At 40.2% G+C, this 16157-nt stretch overlaps 1 protein-coding gene across 3 annotated transcripts in view; it reads right to left on the reverse strand.

Moving 5' to 3' along the window:
* Positions 1-93: 93 nt before the first annotated feature.
* Positions 94-16157, reverse strand: part of CCDC158 (coiled-coil domain containing 158) — a 222997-nt gene continuing 206933 nt past the window's right edge. For all 3 annotated transcript variants that reach the window (XM_073541919.1, XM_073541905.1, XM_073541912.1), the window contains 2 exons: positions 13281-13382; positions 94-479 (listed from right to left, as the gene is read on the reverse strand). In XM_073541919.1, coding sequence (XP_073398020.1) covers positions 433-479; positions 13281-13382 — 149 coding nt within the window. In that variant the 3' untranslated portion in view covers positions 94-432. The remainder of the gene's footprint in view (positions 480-13280; positions 13383-16157) is intronic.

Consider the following 16157-nt stretch of genomic DNA (forward strand, 5'->3'; position numbering starts at 1 on the left):
ATCTCAAATGAATAAGTGTGATAATTTTTGGACCACTTTTTAATTTTTAAAACATGTAAAGTCTTTCAGTGCAATGTATTAACAAATAAGCTGTTGGTTACCATCTGTTTTTATTTTGTGTTAAAAAATCTTTAAAGCAGTTAGACACAGTGTGAAAAGATCTCAGGGTGTTTTATACATGTTTTCAAGGAAATTGGAGGCTTTGCAGTATTGCAATTCACAGTAAGTGAATTTTCTGCAAAACATTTTTTTCTTTATTTGAATTTTTATTTCAATTGACAAATTTCAAAAGTCTGCATACATACACACACAAATTCATTGTACATAGTATTACAAAAATTTATAAATTATATAAAAAACATTATTCATTCTTATTAAGTTAAACTCCACATTTAGTAATAGGTGGTCTTTCTGTCCAATCATTCCGGTTTCTCAACTGAAAATGCTTCCATCTTCTGTCCCAAAAAATAAAGACATTTCTGAAATACAAAAAAAAGATTATGCTCTCTACATAACAGTTAATCCCTTAATTTGCAGTGCATTTTTTAAACACTTTAGAAGACAAAATTAAGTAAAATTATGTATTAATTAGGTCTCTGTCAAACACTTTTTCTGTGTGTTTTTTTAATGGTTTTAAAAATGCTTTGATTTTCTAGTGTTTTTCATGGCATGTCTTATTTCTTGAAAATATATGTATCTAAGCAGTTAATCCCTTTACCCCCAAGGGTGGTTTGCACGTTAATGACCGGGCCAATTTTTACAATTCTGACCACTGTCCCTTTATGAGGTAATAACTCTAGAACGCTTCCATGGATCCCGGTGATTCTGACACTGTTTTCTCGTGACATATTTAACTTCATGAGAGCAGTAAAATTTTGTTGATATGACTTACATTTATTTGTGAAAAAAACAGAAATTTCGCAATTTTCCTACTTTGAATTTTCGTGCCTTAAAACTACGATATCAATCAAGATATGTCACACAAAATACTTAATAAGTAACATTTCTCACATGTTTACTTTACATTAGCATGATTTTGGAACAAATTTTTTTTTAGGAAGTTATAAGGGTTAAAATTTGACCAGCGATTTCTCATTTTTACAACACCATTTTTTTTTAGAGACCACATCAAATTTGAAGTCACTTTGAGGGGTCTATATGATAGAGAATGTCCAAAAGTGACACCATTATAAAAACTGCACCCCTCAAGGTGCTCAAAAGCACATTGAAGAAGTTTATTAACCCTTCAAGTGATTCACAGGAATTTTTGGAATGTTTTAAAAAAAAGAACATTTAACTTTTTTTCACAAAAATTTACTTCAGATCCAATTTGTCTTATTTTACCAAGGGTAACGGGAGAAATTGGACCCTAAAAGTTGTTGTATAATTTGTCCTAAGTATGCTGATATCCCATAAATGCAGGTAAACCATTGTTTGGGCGCCTGGCAGAGCTCAGAAGGGATGGAGCACTGTTTGACTTTTCAATGCAAAATTGGCAGGAATTGAGATCGGACGCCATATCGTGCTTGGAGAGCACCTGATGTGCCTAAACAGTGGAAACCCCCACAAGTGACACCATTTTGGAAAGCAGACCTCCTATGAAACTTATCTGAGATGTGTGTTGAGCACTTTGAACACCCAAGTGCTTTACAGAAGTTTAGAATGTAGAGCTGTAAAAATAACAAAATCATTTTTTTCACAAAAATGATCATTTTGCCTCCCTTTTTTATTTTCCCAAGGGTAACAGGAGAAATTGGACTGCAAAAGTTGTGCAATTTGTCCTGAGTATGCTGATACCCCTCATGTGGGGGTAAACCACTGTTTGCGCGCACGGCAGAGCTCAGAAGGGAAATGAACACTGTTTGACTTTTTCAATGCGGAATTGGCTGGAATTGAGATCAGACGTCATAACTTTGTATGTAACCCCCCTTCTCATGTACAGCACCATGGAATTAATGACGCTATATAAATAAATAATAATAACTTCACGTTTGGAGAGCCCCTGATGTGCCTAAACTGTGGAAACCCTCCAATTCTAACTCCAACCCTAACCCCAACATACCCCTAACCCTAATCCCAAACCTAACCATAACCCTAACCACAAACCTAACCCTAATCTGAGCCTAATCCCAACTCTAATCCTAACCCTAATCCCAACCCTAACCCTAACTTTTGCCCTAACCCCAGTTCCAACTCTAACCCTAACCGCAGCCCCAACTTTAACCCCAACCCTAACCATAACTCCAATGGGAAAATGGAAGTAAATACATTTTTTATTTTATTTTTCCAAAACTAAGGGGGTGATAAAGGGCGGTTTGATTCACTATTTATAGCGGGTTTTGTAGTGGGTTATGTTTGGCATCTGTCACACACTAAAAGATGCTTTTTATTGCAAAAAATAGTTTTTGCATCACCATATTTGGAGATCTATAATTTTTCCATATTTTGGCCCACAGAGTCATGTGAGGTCTTGTTTTTTGACGGACGAGTTGATGTTTTTATTGGTACCATTTTCGATCAAATGACATTTTTTGATCGTTTTTTTTTCCTATTTTTGGGAGGCAGAATGAAGAAACACCAGCAATTTATAAATTTCTTTTGGGAGGCGGGCGCTTATACTGTTACGCGTGTGGTAAAATTGATAAAGCAGTTTTATTATTCTGGTTAGTACGATTACAGCAATACTTTTACACTGTGTCCCACTATGGGACACTCATTTTGTGCAGGCTGATCGATTCTATAGCATGCAGATCTGCATACTATAGAAGATGTCAGCGCTGCTGCTTCTGTGCACTGACCTGTGAGATTTCCTGACATCCACTGCGCATGACAGGAAGTCTCTCAGGCCTGGAGACACAGATGTCATCATAACAGAAAGGTGTAAAATAAGCCTCCTTCACCAATTACAAGTCACTACTTATCATTGCCCCTTGTACCTTTACTCATCATTTACTGTGAGAAAACTGCTAGAATGATATTCCGTCAATAGAAAAGATTACCTGCTCATTAAGGAATTAGGTTACAGTTGCCTAATGAACTCCAAGCAGTGTGACTGAGAAACTAAAAAACAGATTGTGCTGTTTCTTTTTAGTGCTACACCACTCAGTACTGTCATATAATGGCCTTCATGTTGTTGCTTCTGAACATGAGCCACATAGGAAAAATAGAGCATGAATTCCTATTGTTTCTCTGTACAGTGTATGGGAGATAGTAAATTTTCTAATGTAATAGATGCTTCAAACTTTTACAAAATTAGCTTTTTTAAGTATCTTTCTTGCTAGTTTTTTATTATTGCACTTACTATGCACTTGTGGTTCTTCTTACCCTATTAATTGGGATGTGGAAAATCCCCTTTTCTTAATAGAAAGTTCCAGTAGGAGGAAAAGACTTATGTTACAAAAAGAATCCATGGCTATGATCTGTTAATTAGGTAGTTCATGTAGTTGTAGTGAACAGCTTACTATTAGCCATGTAATAAATATTTCTCGGACACCACGGGATAGGGGGACTTCTATAATAAACACAGTGATGTAACCCTATTACTGATTATGAGGAGGCAAGGTTACACATCCTGGGTTGCAACTCTTCTAGAGAATTGGATGAGGTCTGACTAAAATGGGCAGTTACCAGAGACCTAAGGCCCACTGTGGAATGCCTGCACAACAAGGGGTCAGCTTGATACTGATTGGTGAACCAGTGACAATATAGTTAAAGTCACTGCTGCTGCTATCTTTATGTTAAAGTTTCTGCAATGTTAGAAGATGGAAACACTAATGCTGTGGTACACTGCAAGTTAACACGAGCTTCTAAAATTGCTCTGATTTTTCTGCACATGTTTATTACTGATTTTGGGTATACACCTTTATTTTACTATTTGAAATTGTAGACATAGTTTTAGTGTTAATGCATACCATTGTTTATTTTGTGACAGAGACACTGGTCAGATTGTTAGACATATTAGACAGGTGAACAGTCAGTTCTTGAAACTAATGTATTGAAGGTAGGAAAATGGGCAAACACAGTGACCTATGTGATGTTGAGTAGGGCCAAATTGTAGTATTTAGAAGACTTGGTCATAGCTTGTCTAAAACCACAGGTATCGTGTGGTGTTCTCAATATGTAGTGGTTAGTACCTACCAAGCACCTTCAGAGTAATTTTACAGTCCATACCTTAACTTAAAAAGTTATTGTGGGGTCTATACCATAAAAAAGTCAAAACTATTTTAGTAGCACAAAGGCGACTGACACAAAATTAGGTAGGTAATTAAATGTTTCAGATGATTGGTTTATACTTTTTTCCCAGTTATGCACAGCTCCCTGAAAACATTTACATCTGTTACTGTTACTAGTGCAGTAATTTTCTTATGATATTATGAATTGCTTTGCAAGTTCATGTTCATTTTCCAGGTACCAGGCCACAGCAATTGGAACAACGATGTCATAGCTCAGTTTGGGGATTCTATTCACTGATTTGTTGCTGCATGGTCAGCTCGTTTGTCTAGTGAGTATTTCCTTCTCTTCCCTGTCCAATTGGTGATGTTTTCTATTATCTTTGTTTTCCTTTCTTGGTTTGCTCCTCTCCAGGTCTTTCTAATTTTCCTGTTTTGGTTTGCCCTGTTAGATTTTGGGTGGAATTTCTTTCACTGCACTTCCTTGCTGGCTATACCTCTTGGGTGATATGTGTTTAGATGTTCCAGCTCTTCAGCTTAGGGGTTTACGTTGCTTGGTAAACTCCAGTTATATTCAGGAGTGAATCTGTTTGATTTCTTTCCCAGCATCTTTTCCTTTTACCACTAGGTTAGGTTTCTAGGAGGTCATACTTGTTACTTTTATTGTTGAATCTCCTTAGCTTTCCTGTTGTGAGCTCATTTTCGGGTTTGCCTCTGGATTCTGGTGAGGGTTATGGAGCTGGCTGTGCTGACAGAGGAGTAGTGGGTTCTCTATCTAGACTCCCTCTGTTGGTGAAGGGAGGTAATGAAGCTGATCTAAATGGCAGAGACTGGCCACCTGAGGAAGAGGACTGTGATTGGACATCAGGAGTTTCTGATTGGGTTTAAGGCAGCCGACTCCCTAGTTTCTTGCTTGTGATTTTTCCTGACTGTGGCTTCTGGTTTCCAGTTTTATTCCTGCCTTCCTAAAGCTAAGTTTTCTCTGCTATTGTTCATATGAGTTTTTGTCTGGTTTATTTAGTTTTTGTGTTCAGCCAGCCCTGGCTGGGACTGGGCTGAATTCCCATTTTGTCTCTGATCAGTTGTTCTCTTTTGCTCTGTCTTCAGAATATACCTGGGTGCTGATATAGTGATTTGAAGTCTAGCGACTTCAGGGCCTTTTTCTATCACACGTGTTGGACATTTTTTTTGGCAGGGTTTTTTGCGTGATTGCAGACAGCAGCTTTTCTTTCCTGTCCTTTCTAGTTAGTGAGGGCCCCATCATTTGCTCAGCCTATCTTTCTATCTGTGACTGTGTTTTCATCTTGTTTCACCTACAATACATGTTGGGGGCTGTCTATTGCTTTGGGGTCTGCTCTGGGGCAGTTTAGATTTTCCCTTTCTTTCTTTAGGCTTATTTAGTTCTCCAGCCATGATGAGGCGTCTAGGACCACCGTAGGCATGCTCCACGGCTACTGCTAGTTGTTGTGGATAGGATCAGGGGTCTGCAATCCGCTAGTTACCAACCTCTCCGGTTTTCTGGGCTTAGCTTGCTTTTTGTTTTTTCCTCCTCGGTGACTCATTCATAACACTTCCCCACTCTACTCTATATGAATGTATTTTAGTTTCTCACCCTGGGTTTTTGTATCTTACTTCACACTTTCCTTTCCCCTTGTTTTCAGTGTGTTGTGGCCTTTGCACTGGTTCCTCAGGAAGTATGAGAAAGGCCTCAACGGATGGATTTTTAGGATGTAAGGTTCGAGGTAGTGTTTTTAGATGTGTGGCTAGGGTCTGTCTAGTCTGTAATAGGGACCTGTTAGGTGTAGGTACGGCATTTCCCTTGTGGGAGTGTGTACACATTCATAACAATACAGTGAGCTGAATAGTGCATTCTGAGGTGTCGACATAGATCCAGAAAACACATTTTCCACTGTTTTTATCCTAAAAGGTTGCAGATACCAAGCATCAAAACCAGTTTGCATGTTGTGTTGCCCCAAATGACAGCATATCGCAGTTGGGCCCCAGTTAAAGTTGTCAGATTGCTTTGAAGGGAACAGAAGGCTTTCTGTTTTAATGCTGCATCATGTAAATCATACTTTCACCTATGTACTGTCACTCATGGGTCAGTGTGTCAACAAGTAGGCCTTTGTGTTTTCTTTACTCAGTGGAGAACTAGAGGCTTGGAAATTTTCTTTTCCTGAGGATAGCGCAGTGTTTTCCTCTGATGAGGCATTTTTCTAGGCTCTTTGCCTCATTTATGATGACACTGCCCAAGTCACTGTGTGTGAATCTAAGATCTGTAAGTTGATTCAGGGAGGCCATAAAGCTGAGGACTATTGCTTATAGTTTAGATGCTGGGCAGAAGAGACCTCCTGGAATTATCCGTTGTTTGGAGTTGGTTCTGCCAGGGACTTTTGGATGAGATTAATATGCTGGTCTACAGTTCCCGGCCGCAGTCCCTGGAGGAGGCTATGACATTTGCTGTTCAGTTAGAAAGAAGTCAGCGGTGAAACGTGCGTAGGGGTGAGGGGAAGCCACCATGATTTTTGTCAGGTAATGGGGCCTGGTACACGTTGCTTTTTTTTATATATTAGTTGATTCCACTGCTATATCCCTCCACACTGTTTGGCTTGGGATTACTTCAGCATTTACTCATGGTTTGATTGCAATTTATTAGTATACCTATGGTCTCCATTGCCCTCATCCTTCCTTTTTTCCCTTAGTGGATTTTTGTTTATATATGACTATGCATTTAGTATTTTTATGCACTAAGCCATTGTTGATTTTTTGTCCCTCTTTTTTATATATACATACTATAGTATTCATTATATGGCTCTCATTTGGTATTATACCATCATTGATTGCCTCTTTCTTGGATCTATAGCATTGTGCACTGTGGTGTAGTGACCACTGTGTCCGCTTGGGGGTGCTGTGTGGGTGTCCCAGGACGGGTATACAGGCACATCCAGTGTGGCAACAGGAGTAGGGTGCTAAAGGACCGTTATGTATCCCAAGGTGGGTGGCCTTGGGATGAAGGCTTGATTATGTGCTTATCAGCAGAGCTACTGCTGATGTTTTGTTCCAATGTGTTAGGGAGAAGCCTTCAGGTGATTGGTGAGATGGGTGGGATCAATCAACTACAAATCCACCCAGGGTGGGTGTTTAAAGCGCCCATAGTAAAGCGTATATGTATGAATGGCTGTAGGACCTGCGATGAGGTCATAGCCATGTGATACGGTGGGCATGGCTACGGACCATATAAGGTGGCCAGGGTAGGTCACATGAGGGAATGCCTGGATCTGGTTGGTCTGTATGGAAGGTCTCGGCGCGCTTCCTGAAGTGCATGTGTGAAGGCTATGCATAATGGCTGCATTTGTCTGACAGTTCCCAGGAGGGAATGAACGTCTGGAGTATGAAGCAGATAAGAGGTAACCCGGACAGGGGAGATTGTATAGCCTGATGGCTGGATAAAGCAGAGCCTGTGTGACCACAGGGCTGAGGGAGCAGAGCTCCACTGTGAATAATTCATTGTTATCTGCTGTAAAGACTGTTTTGTTTTCCTTATGCTGCTATGGCTTATGCTGCCTAATAAACCGTATGGACTTTGTTTATGTTGAAAAGCCTGTGCTGGACCTTGTTTTCTGCAGCGAAGCGAGTATCCCTAACCTGAATAACAAACACTACCTTACAGCACTTTAATTTTTTCTGTATATATATATTTATACTGTATATTGCTTGGATAATCTTTAAACTTTATTTATGATTATTGAAATATAATGAGGCAATATTTGGGATTCTTATATTTAGTCATATTATGATGTTTAGGGACACATTTGCTTATCCCTAAGGATATATTGTTTTCTAAGTGGTGATGTCCTCTCTCATTGAGACGTCTTGCTTTTTTATGTGTATATTTTTTTAATATTGAAATTAACTTGTGGATTTTAACTTTTTGGATCTCTTCATTATCCTGGGTTTTGGTGTTCTCTTATTGTGAAGTGCCAATTTTTGATTTCTTTTGAGGACATTTTTGATATATCATTTAGAAAGACGCCTGAGAGATAGATACATTTAAAGGTGTTTCAGTGGCTTCTTCCGCAATACTAGTTGAAACTTGTAAATCTATGCAAATTGGTACTTGTAGAGATGCAGAACTCAGAACATCATCTCGTATTTGTTTATACTGTGGCCATTTGGTTTATTGTTTCAAATATAATTTCTAAAACAGAAAAAAAGTAGGAGACTTCAAAAGGAAAAGATGTGAAGATACAGGTTCCAAGAGTTTGAGATTGTCTCTGTTACAAGCATATGTTTTTTTTCTTACATGTATCTCTGTGAATCTTGTTTTCTTTTTATGCTTGCATTTGTAGATTCAGGTTCGGCCTTGAATCTAAATGATCATTATTTCACTATAAACTATGGTTATAATTTCTCTTCCCTCAGCTTTCCCATTCAAACTTTGCAAATTAATAATTCTCCACTTTCACAAAGTCACATTACTATGAAGGTCAAGAATGTAAGTATGAAAGTAGGAGTATTACATATTGAATTCACCTCATTCATGTTATTTTTTTCTCTATCTCCCATATTAGTGCTATTCCTGCCTTGCTTAATTAAGCACAATCCTGCAATTAATTGGGAGACACAAGTGACTAGGTCATGGGTTGACTCGTGCTTTTCCAAATATCTGTCAATATCTTAGGATTCTGTGAGTACTCACCTTCAAGAATTCATTCTGGCCTCCAGTGATAGTTTTTCTGAGACTGAGTGTGATGTTCTTCATCCGCACAGGTCATATAATTGTGCTGTCGACTAGAAAAACAGGAGCTACAATGCCTAATGCCCCCTTCACACATAATGAGATCGTTAGTGATATCGCTAAAGCGTCACCGATTTTGTAACGCAACAGTGATATCGCTAGCGATCTCGCTACATGTGACACTTACCTCCGACTGGCTCCCCCCTTCTGGATATCACTGATCGCGCAAGATCTTCCTGGTCCATTTCTCGTCGTCGGCTTCCTGCTGGTGCCGATGAGCGACTCATGGACGCGGGAGGAAGTCATCATCAGAGCTGCCGTCTGACAAGTAAGAACGACCGCCGACCGCTGCTACGTCGCTGGTGAGATCTGCCTGTTTGGCAGCTCACTAGAGACCATTTAGCGATGCACCAGCGATCCTGACCAGGTCGTATCATTGTCGGGATCGCTGGTGCATCGCTAAATGAAAGTGTCACGTGCCCCGTCCTGAGTGACACGGCCAGCAGGCCGGTAACTGATACAACAGAACGCGGCACGTGTAATTGTCCTATGTGACGCAGCCCGCAGGCCGGTAAGTAATACAATAAGACAAAGGTAAAGGGAAAACCTGGGTAACATTAACAATGGTGGCCCTGCGATAGGGAATAGGGACGTGGAGACCTCCTGCACTCCCCTGAGTCAGTGTCTATACACTCCTAACGTTCCCTAGGCCGGTTCCGCACCGGGCGCCGATCAGGAACCTCAAAACACTGACTCGCCCTGCACCTAAACCCTCACTAGGGAATTGGTCGGTGTGGAAACTAATCCCACCACTGCACTAAACACACATAAGGAAAAGTGACAAAACAGGGGAGCACCACTTAGCTTTGCTCTGTTGTTTACGCACCCAGCAACAGAGCCCACCACCTGCATGCATCTTTTCCTCCACCGTGTCCGACATCTGGGTGCACTGTCCAGAAATGGACCTTCTCAGCATCATAGTGCAGCCTTGGAGCAAACAGAGTCCACACCTGTGTGCAGCTGTCCAGAAACAGGGTCCTGCAAATGAGTCCAGCTTTTCTGCCAAAAAGTCCAGCTTACTTGAGTCCAGCTCTCAGCAACAATGTCCAGCATTTTGAGTGCAGCTCTACACCATAGCTGCCACTCCACCAATCCATGCACGAACTCCTTGCTGACACCATAGCTGCGACTCCACCACGCCATGCCAGCGCTCCTTGCAGACACCATATCTGACACTCCATGGATCTCACTGAGCTGCCCGTGACTCTCCTTTAGCTCCATCCTTCACCCAGGCTTGCTTACAAATGAATACTTTATCACCAACAGTGATTAACACACCTAATACTCTCTTATAAAGCTATCACACCTGTTACATGATTATGTGCACAAACTAAGGTAACCAAAGTGCAATGACCCTAATGGACACCGGGGGGAAAACTACAACTGAAATCACCACAGTGCAATGACCCTAATGGCCACCGGGGGCAACACCACCTTTGGCACACAGCCAAGGGGAAAAAAGGTTACTTTGTGCATTTACTTTGTCAGATCCAACCAGGATCATGACAGTAAGGTTTAAGCATACTCACAGACATGGATTCTTTACTGTAAGAGCAGTGAGACTATGGAACTCTCTGCCATATGATGTTGTAATGAGTGATTCCCTACTAAAAATTAATTAGGGACTGGATGCCTTTCTTGAAAAGTATAATATTACAGGGTATATACACTAGTTTCCTTAATATTGCATTGATCCAGGGAGCTAATCTGATTGCTGTATGTGGAGTCGGGAAATAATTTTTTTCCCCAATGTGAAGCTTACTGTTTGCCACATGGGTTTTTTTTGCCTTCCTCTGGATCAACATGTTAGGGCAAGTTAGGATAGGATATGGGTTGAACTAGATGGACTTAAAGTCTTCCTTCAACTTTAATAACTATGTTACTATGTTACTATGTAACGGTACCTTAAGGCTTGTTTTGATAACCCTTTTCTTTGAAAGAGGGAGGCCTTGACAGACTATATTAAAAAGACTCTAGCTAAACATCATACATAGTCATCTACCTCTCCAGTCACTAGAGAAAAGAAAGAGGTCTGCGTCTGTGCTTGGATTTTAGAGAGATTTATAAAATCATGGTTTGCAATCCTTATCCTTTGCTCCTTATACCTGATCTTTTTCACAAAATTCAAGGCACTAATTGGTTTCCAAATTTGACTTGAGAAGGGCATATATCCTTCTTTGCATTTCGCATTCAGTATGCCGTTCGCCTGAGGGTCATTTTGAAAATTTGGTGATGCTGTTCGGGTTAACCAATGCTCTGACAGTCTTTAAAAATTTTATAAATTAAACTTTTGGTCACTGGTTAGTAAGTTTGTGGGAATTTACCTGGATGATAATTTGATTTACTCGCATACTCAGGAGAAAAATCGTGAGCATGTCAGACAGGTTCTCCAAGTTCTAGGTGACAACAATTTATTTGTTAAACTGGGGAAATGTCAATTTGAGGTTCAGCAGGTGCAGTTCTTAGGACATCTTGTTTCTGCATCAGAGGTTTGGATGGACCCTGTTAAGGTGCAAGCAGTCCTCTATTGGGTTTAACTGAGTGACCTGAAAACGTTACTGATATTTCTCGGCTTTCCAAATTTTTATCAAAAGTTAATTAAAAACTTTTTGATTATAACCAAGCTTTTAACTGACGTGACTAGAAGGGAACACATTTTTCTTCTTGTTAAGCCAGGAAAGTAAATGCTTTTTTCTGCCCTCCAGACAGCTTTCTCTAAGGCTCCTGTTCTCAATCAAGAAGAGGTCGATCTGCCTTTCTTTCTTTGTCGAGGTAGACGCTTCTGCTATTGGGATGGGAACTGTTCTTTCACAGAAAAAAAGTGGGTATCTATAGACTTGCGCTTTTTTCCCCCAGAGGTTCTCTCAAGCAAAGTCTAATCATGACCAGGGGACGAAGAGCCTCTGGTGATTAAAAGAGCTCAGTTTGATTTTGCTGTTACTTACCTCCCCGGATCTAAGAATGTCAAGGCTGACACTTTGTCCTGTAGCTTTGTCCCAAAGCGGAGGGACACAAATCCAGTCAAGATTCATAGTGAGGGGGTGGTGGTTGATATTCTGGAGATAGATCTCAGGCAGTGCAATAAGGATGCTCAGGACAGTGTGTCGGAAGGTTTACTTATGAGCAAAATTTATGTACTACCCTCTTTACATGTAGATCTTCTTTAAAAAGTACGATTTAATTTTAGCTGGGCATCCAGGTTCTTCTGCCACTTGGAGATCTCTTTCTAGGTCATTTTTGTGGCAGAATGCTCATAAGGATGTTGAAGAGTATGTTTGCAAATTCAGTCTGTGCAAGGGTTAAAGCCTCTCATCAAGCCCCAGTGGGTTATCTCTTGCATAACAATGTTCAGTTGCAGCCCTGGATCTACTTGCCTATGGATATTGTCATCGATTTGTCTAACTCTGGTGGTAATACTGTCATGTAGATGGTGGTGGACCATTTTAGCAAAATGGCTCATTTGGTTCCACTTCAAATGTTTCCAACTGCTAAGAGCAACTTTGTTCATTTGACATATCGTTAATAGTATTCCCAAAAACATTTCTTATAGCGTGGTCTGGCTAGCGTTCGGCGTAGTTTTTGCTCCAGTTTGGGTATGAAGCTGTCTTTTTCCTCAGGTTATCATCTCGAGACTATTGGTCAAATAGAAAAGATGAACCAGGATATAGAGCAGTAGTTGAGATATTTTGTTTCCTCTAATCAGGAAACTGGGTGGAGTTTCTGCTCTAAATTACCATTCATCTGTGGTGGTTACAGGGACCTCGCCTTCTTTTAGCAGCGGGGATTTTCATCCAGTGTTTGGGAATTATTGAGTGTTATAGCAATCTGTGCCATAGGAGAAGAGATTTTCTTCCTGATTAATTAACTGATAAGGGTAAGCAGCAAAACAGTTCAAAGTGCCAGACAAGTTATTACAGGTGATCGCTAACAAAAGAAAGAACTAATCTAAGGTCTGTGACCAGCAATATAAGTGTGTTACACTGCTGAGAAGATGACTAAAAGATTATTGCAGTGTGAAGGAGGTGCTGCTGATGAGATCACCAGCAGATCAGTGCAAGCTGCTGCAAATTGTTGCAGGTGTAAACCCAATATTTTGAAAATACTACTTGTCTATCACTATACAATTTTTACTATTGTCTCATTTAAGACTGTTGAAACTATAAAGTTTGTCACATCATGTGACTCTATTATCTCATATTGCATATAATGATTCAACCCCTCAACCCAAACTGAGCTGAACCCCTTACATATGCCATGTTCCTGTACCATCATTACAATACATTTTACTGATATTATAAAGAAATGATTATTACCTTTATTTTTTATTTGTAGGTCATTGGCAATGGTTTGCAAACATTCTAATCTATGCTGTAGATTTTCACAAGTACTGCTGACAAAGCCAGAAGCTGGTGTACCTGAAAATAAAATACCATAATTTCAAGTTTTCAATCTTAGGGCCTGTTTACAATACATTTTGAGTTCCATGTCAGAAGTATAGTCCGTTCATAGAGAATGCTGGCACTGTCACTCTACATAAATTCTATAATTATTTAAAACACTAACTCAAACACCATTGTCAGATACAGTGGTGTTTAGCAACCACACTAGCATTGTATATATTTCATGCACAAGTGACAAAGATAAAGTGTTATTCATCACTGACAATTCCAATACACTTTATTATATTTTCATGGAGATCATCATTTTATTTTTCAGATGATACTCAGAGACATAAGGCTACAGCTGTTTCGCATGTAGACATGCTTTTTCCAGGTCATGACATCTGACATCATATCTCACTTTTTAATAACACTAGCTCAACTTTATTTGCATACTTTATTAACCTAAATACTTTGTAATTTAAAAATACTTAAAGGATCTCTTTCTCTCTAATTGCAAAAAATATAGACATTTTTATTATACAAAAACTATCAACAGAAAAGTCTTACACCATTATAGTCAATAAGACCAATTAGTCCTAGTTTTTTTCATCTTGAAGATTTATTGTGCAACTCTCTTTGTACTTTGTGTCTATCTCCTTCCCTAAGCTGTATTTGATCCTAAGGCCTCTTTCACACATCAGTTTTTCGCCGTCAGGTGCGATCCGGCTTTTTTTTGTAAAACCGGATCCGGCAAAATGCAATGCCGGATCCAGTTTTTCCCCATTGACTTGCATTAGCGCCGGATCGCGCCGGATGGCATTGCGTTTCATCCGTTTTTTGCCAGATCCGGCTACTTGTCTCATTCCGGCTTCTGGAAAAAACGGCTACTGTAATGTTTTTTCTATCCGGTGAAAAAGCCGGAAGCGCCGGATCCGACACTTCCGGCTTTTTGCCACAATGAAAGTCTATGGGCGCCGGATCCAGAAAAAGACGGATCCAGCCACCGGATCCATTCTGTTAAGTCTGCGCATGCTCAGATCCAATTGGCCAGCCCCCAGGAAACAGATATAACCTGCTAGACGGATCTGGCATAAAAACGGATCCGTTTCTACAGTTCTCCAAAATTTATGCCGGATCCATTTTTTCTAAAAATAGCCGGATCCTGCCTGACGGCAAAAAACTGATGTGTGAAAGTAGCCTAATGTGGCATTTGTTTCTGCCTCTCAAAAATTGGAATAGAAAGCAATCACAAAAAGTCAGATAACCCAAAATTGTACTAATAAAAACTTCAACTGATCTCACAAAAAAAGGCCTTCATACAGCTCTGTCAGCAGAAAAATTAGAAAAGTTATAGCTCTCAAAAATTTCTTTCTGTAAAAAGAGCTTTTATAGTGTGAAAAGTAGCAAAACATAAAAACACTAAATACATTTGGCATCACTGCAACTGTACTGATCTTAAGAATAAAGTTTCCTCTTCATTTTTACTGAATGATAAATTATGTTATAAAAAGGGAATTCTTAAACTGCTGCCGACTTGCTTATTCTGCCTCCCAAAAATATCTAAAAGCCCAGGTTCACATTTAGCAATTTCATTAGATTTTCTGCTTAAATCACTGAAAAAGTGGTTTCAGTCAAAACTCTTGGAACTAGGAATATGTGTATGTTTATGAAGATAACAGCTCTCCCCTGTGTTTGAAGACAACAGCACCTCCCCTTTGTATGAAGATAACAGCACCTCCCCTTTGTATGAAGATAACAATACCTCCCCTTTGTATAAGGGTAACAGCACCTCTCTGGTGTATGAGAATAACAGCACCTCCCCTATGTATGAGATAACAGCTCTCCTGTTATGATTGGATCACTGAGGAGGAGAGCAAGACCAAGCAAGCCACAGAAAACCAGAGAGGTTGGGAACTAAGCGGATTGCAGACCCCTGATCCTATCCACACAACTAGCAGTAGCCGTGGAGCGTGCCTACGATGATCCTAGACGCCTCGGCACAGCCGGAGAGCTAAATAAGCCTAAAGCAAGAAAGGGGAAATCTAAACTGCCCCAGAGCAGACCCCAAAGGAATAGATAGCCCCCAAACATATATTGTCGGTGAGACAAGATGAAAACACAAACGCAGGTAGGAAAATAGACTGAGCAAACGATGGGGCCCACACTGACTAGACAGGACAGGAAAGGAAAGACACTGTCTGCAATCACGCAGAAAACCCTGCAAAAAAGTCCAACATGTCTGATAGAAAAGATATTGAAGTCGAACGAATTTGCCCACTATATCAGCACTCTGGTATATTCTGAAAGCAGAAAAAAAGAGGCCAATCTAATAAGGGGCAAAAGCAAAATGGCACAAGCAGTAACATATGGATGGCGATTCAGCATAGCCCCAGCCGGAGCTGGCTGACCACCACAAAACTGAAATAGACAAAACCAGATCAAATGTGAACAATAGCAAAAAAAACTTAGCTGAGCATGCAGGGACTGAGTTGGAAACTAAGACCTCAGGAGGCAGGAAAAAATCAGCAGCAGGGTTAGAGGGAGTTGGCTGCCTTAAATCCAGTCTGAAACCCCAGATCTTCTATCGTCCTCCTCATTATCAGGTGGCAAGCCTCTGTTAATCAGATCAGCTCCACTACCTCCACTAACCACCAGAGGGAGCCCAGAAAGAGAACTCACAACCCCTCTGTCAACATGACCAGCTTCACTACCTTCAGTAGTAACCAGAGGTAGGCCCGAAAGCAAATTCACAACACTCTCCCCTGTGTATGAAGACAACAGCACGTCCCCTTTGTATGAAGATAACAG

Source organism: Dendrobates tinctorius, unplaced genomic scaffold (genome assembly GCF_039654945.1).
Source record: "Dendrobates tinctorius isolate UK_male_01 unplaced genomic scaffold, ASM3965494v1 ptg000011l, whole genome shotgun sequence".
In the NCBI taxonomy this organism is placed as follows: Eukaryota; Metazoa; Chordata; class Amphibia; order Anura; family Dendrobatidae; genus Dendrobates; species Dendrobates tinctorius.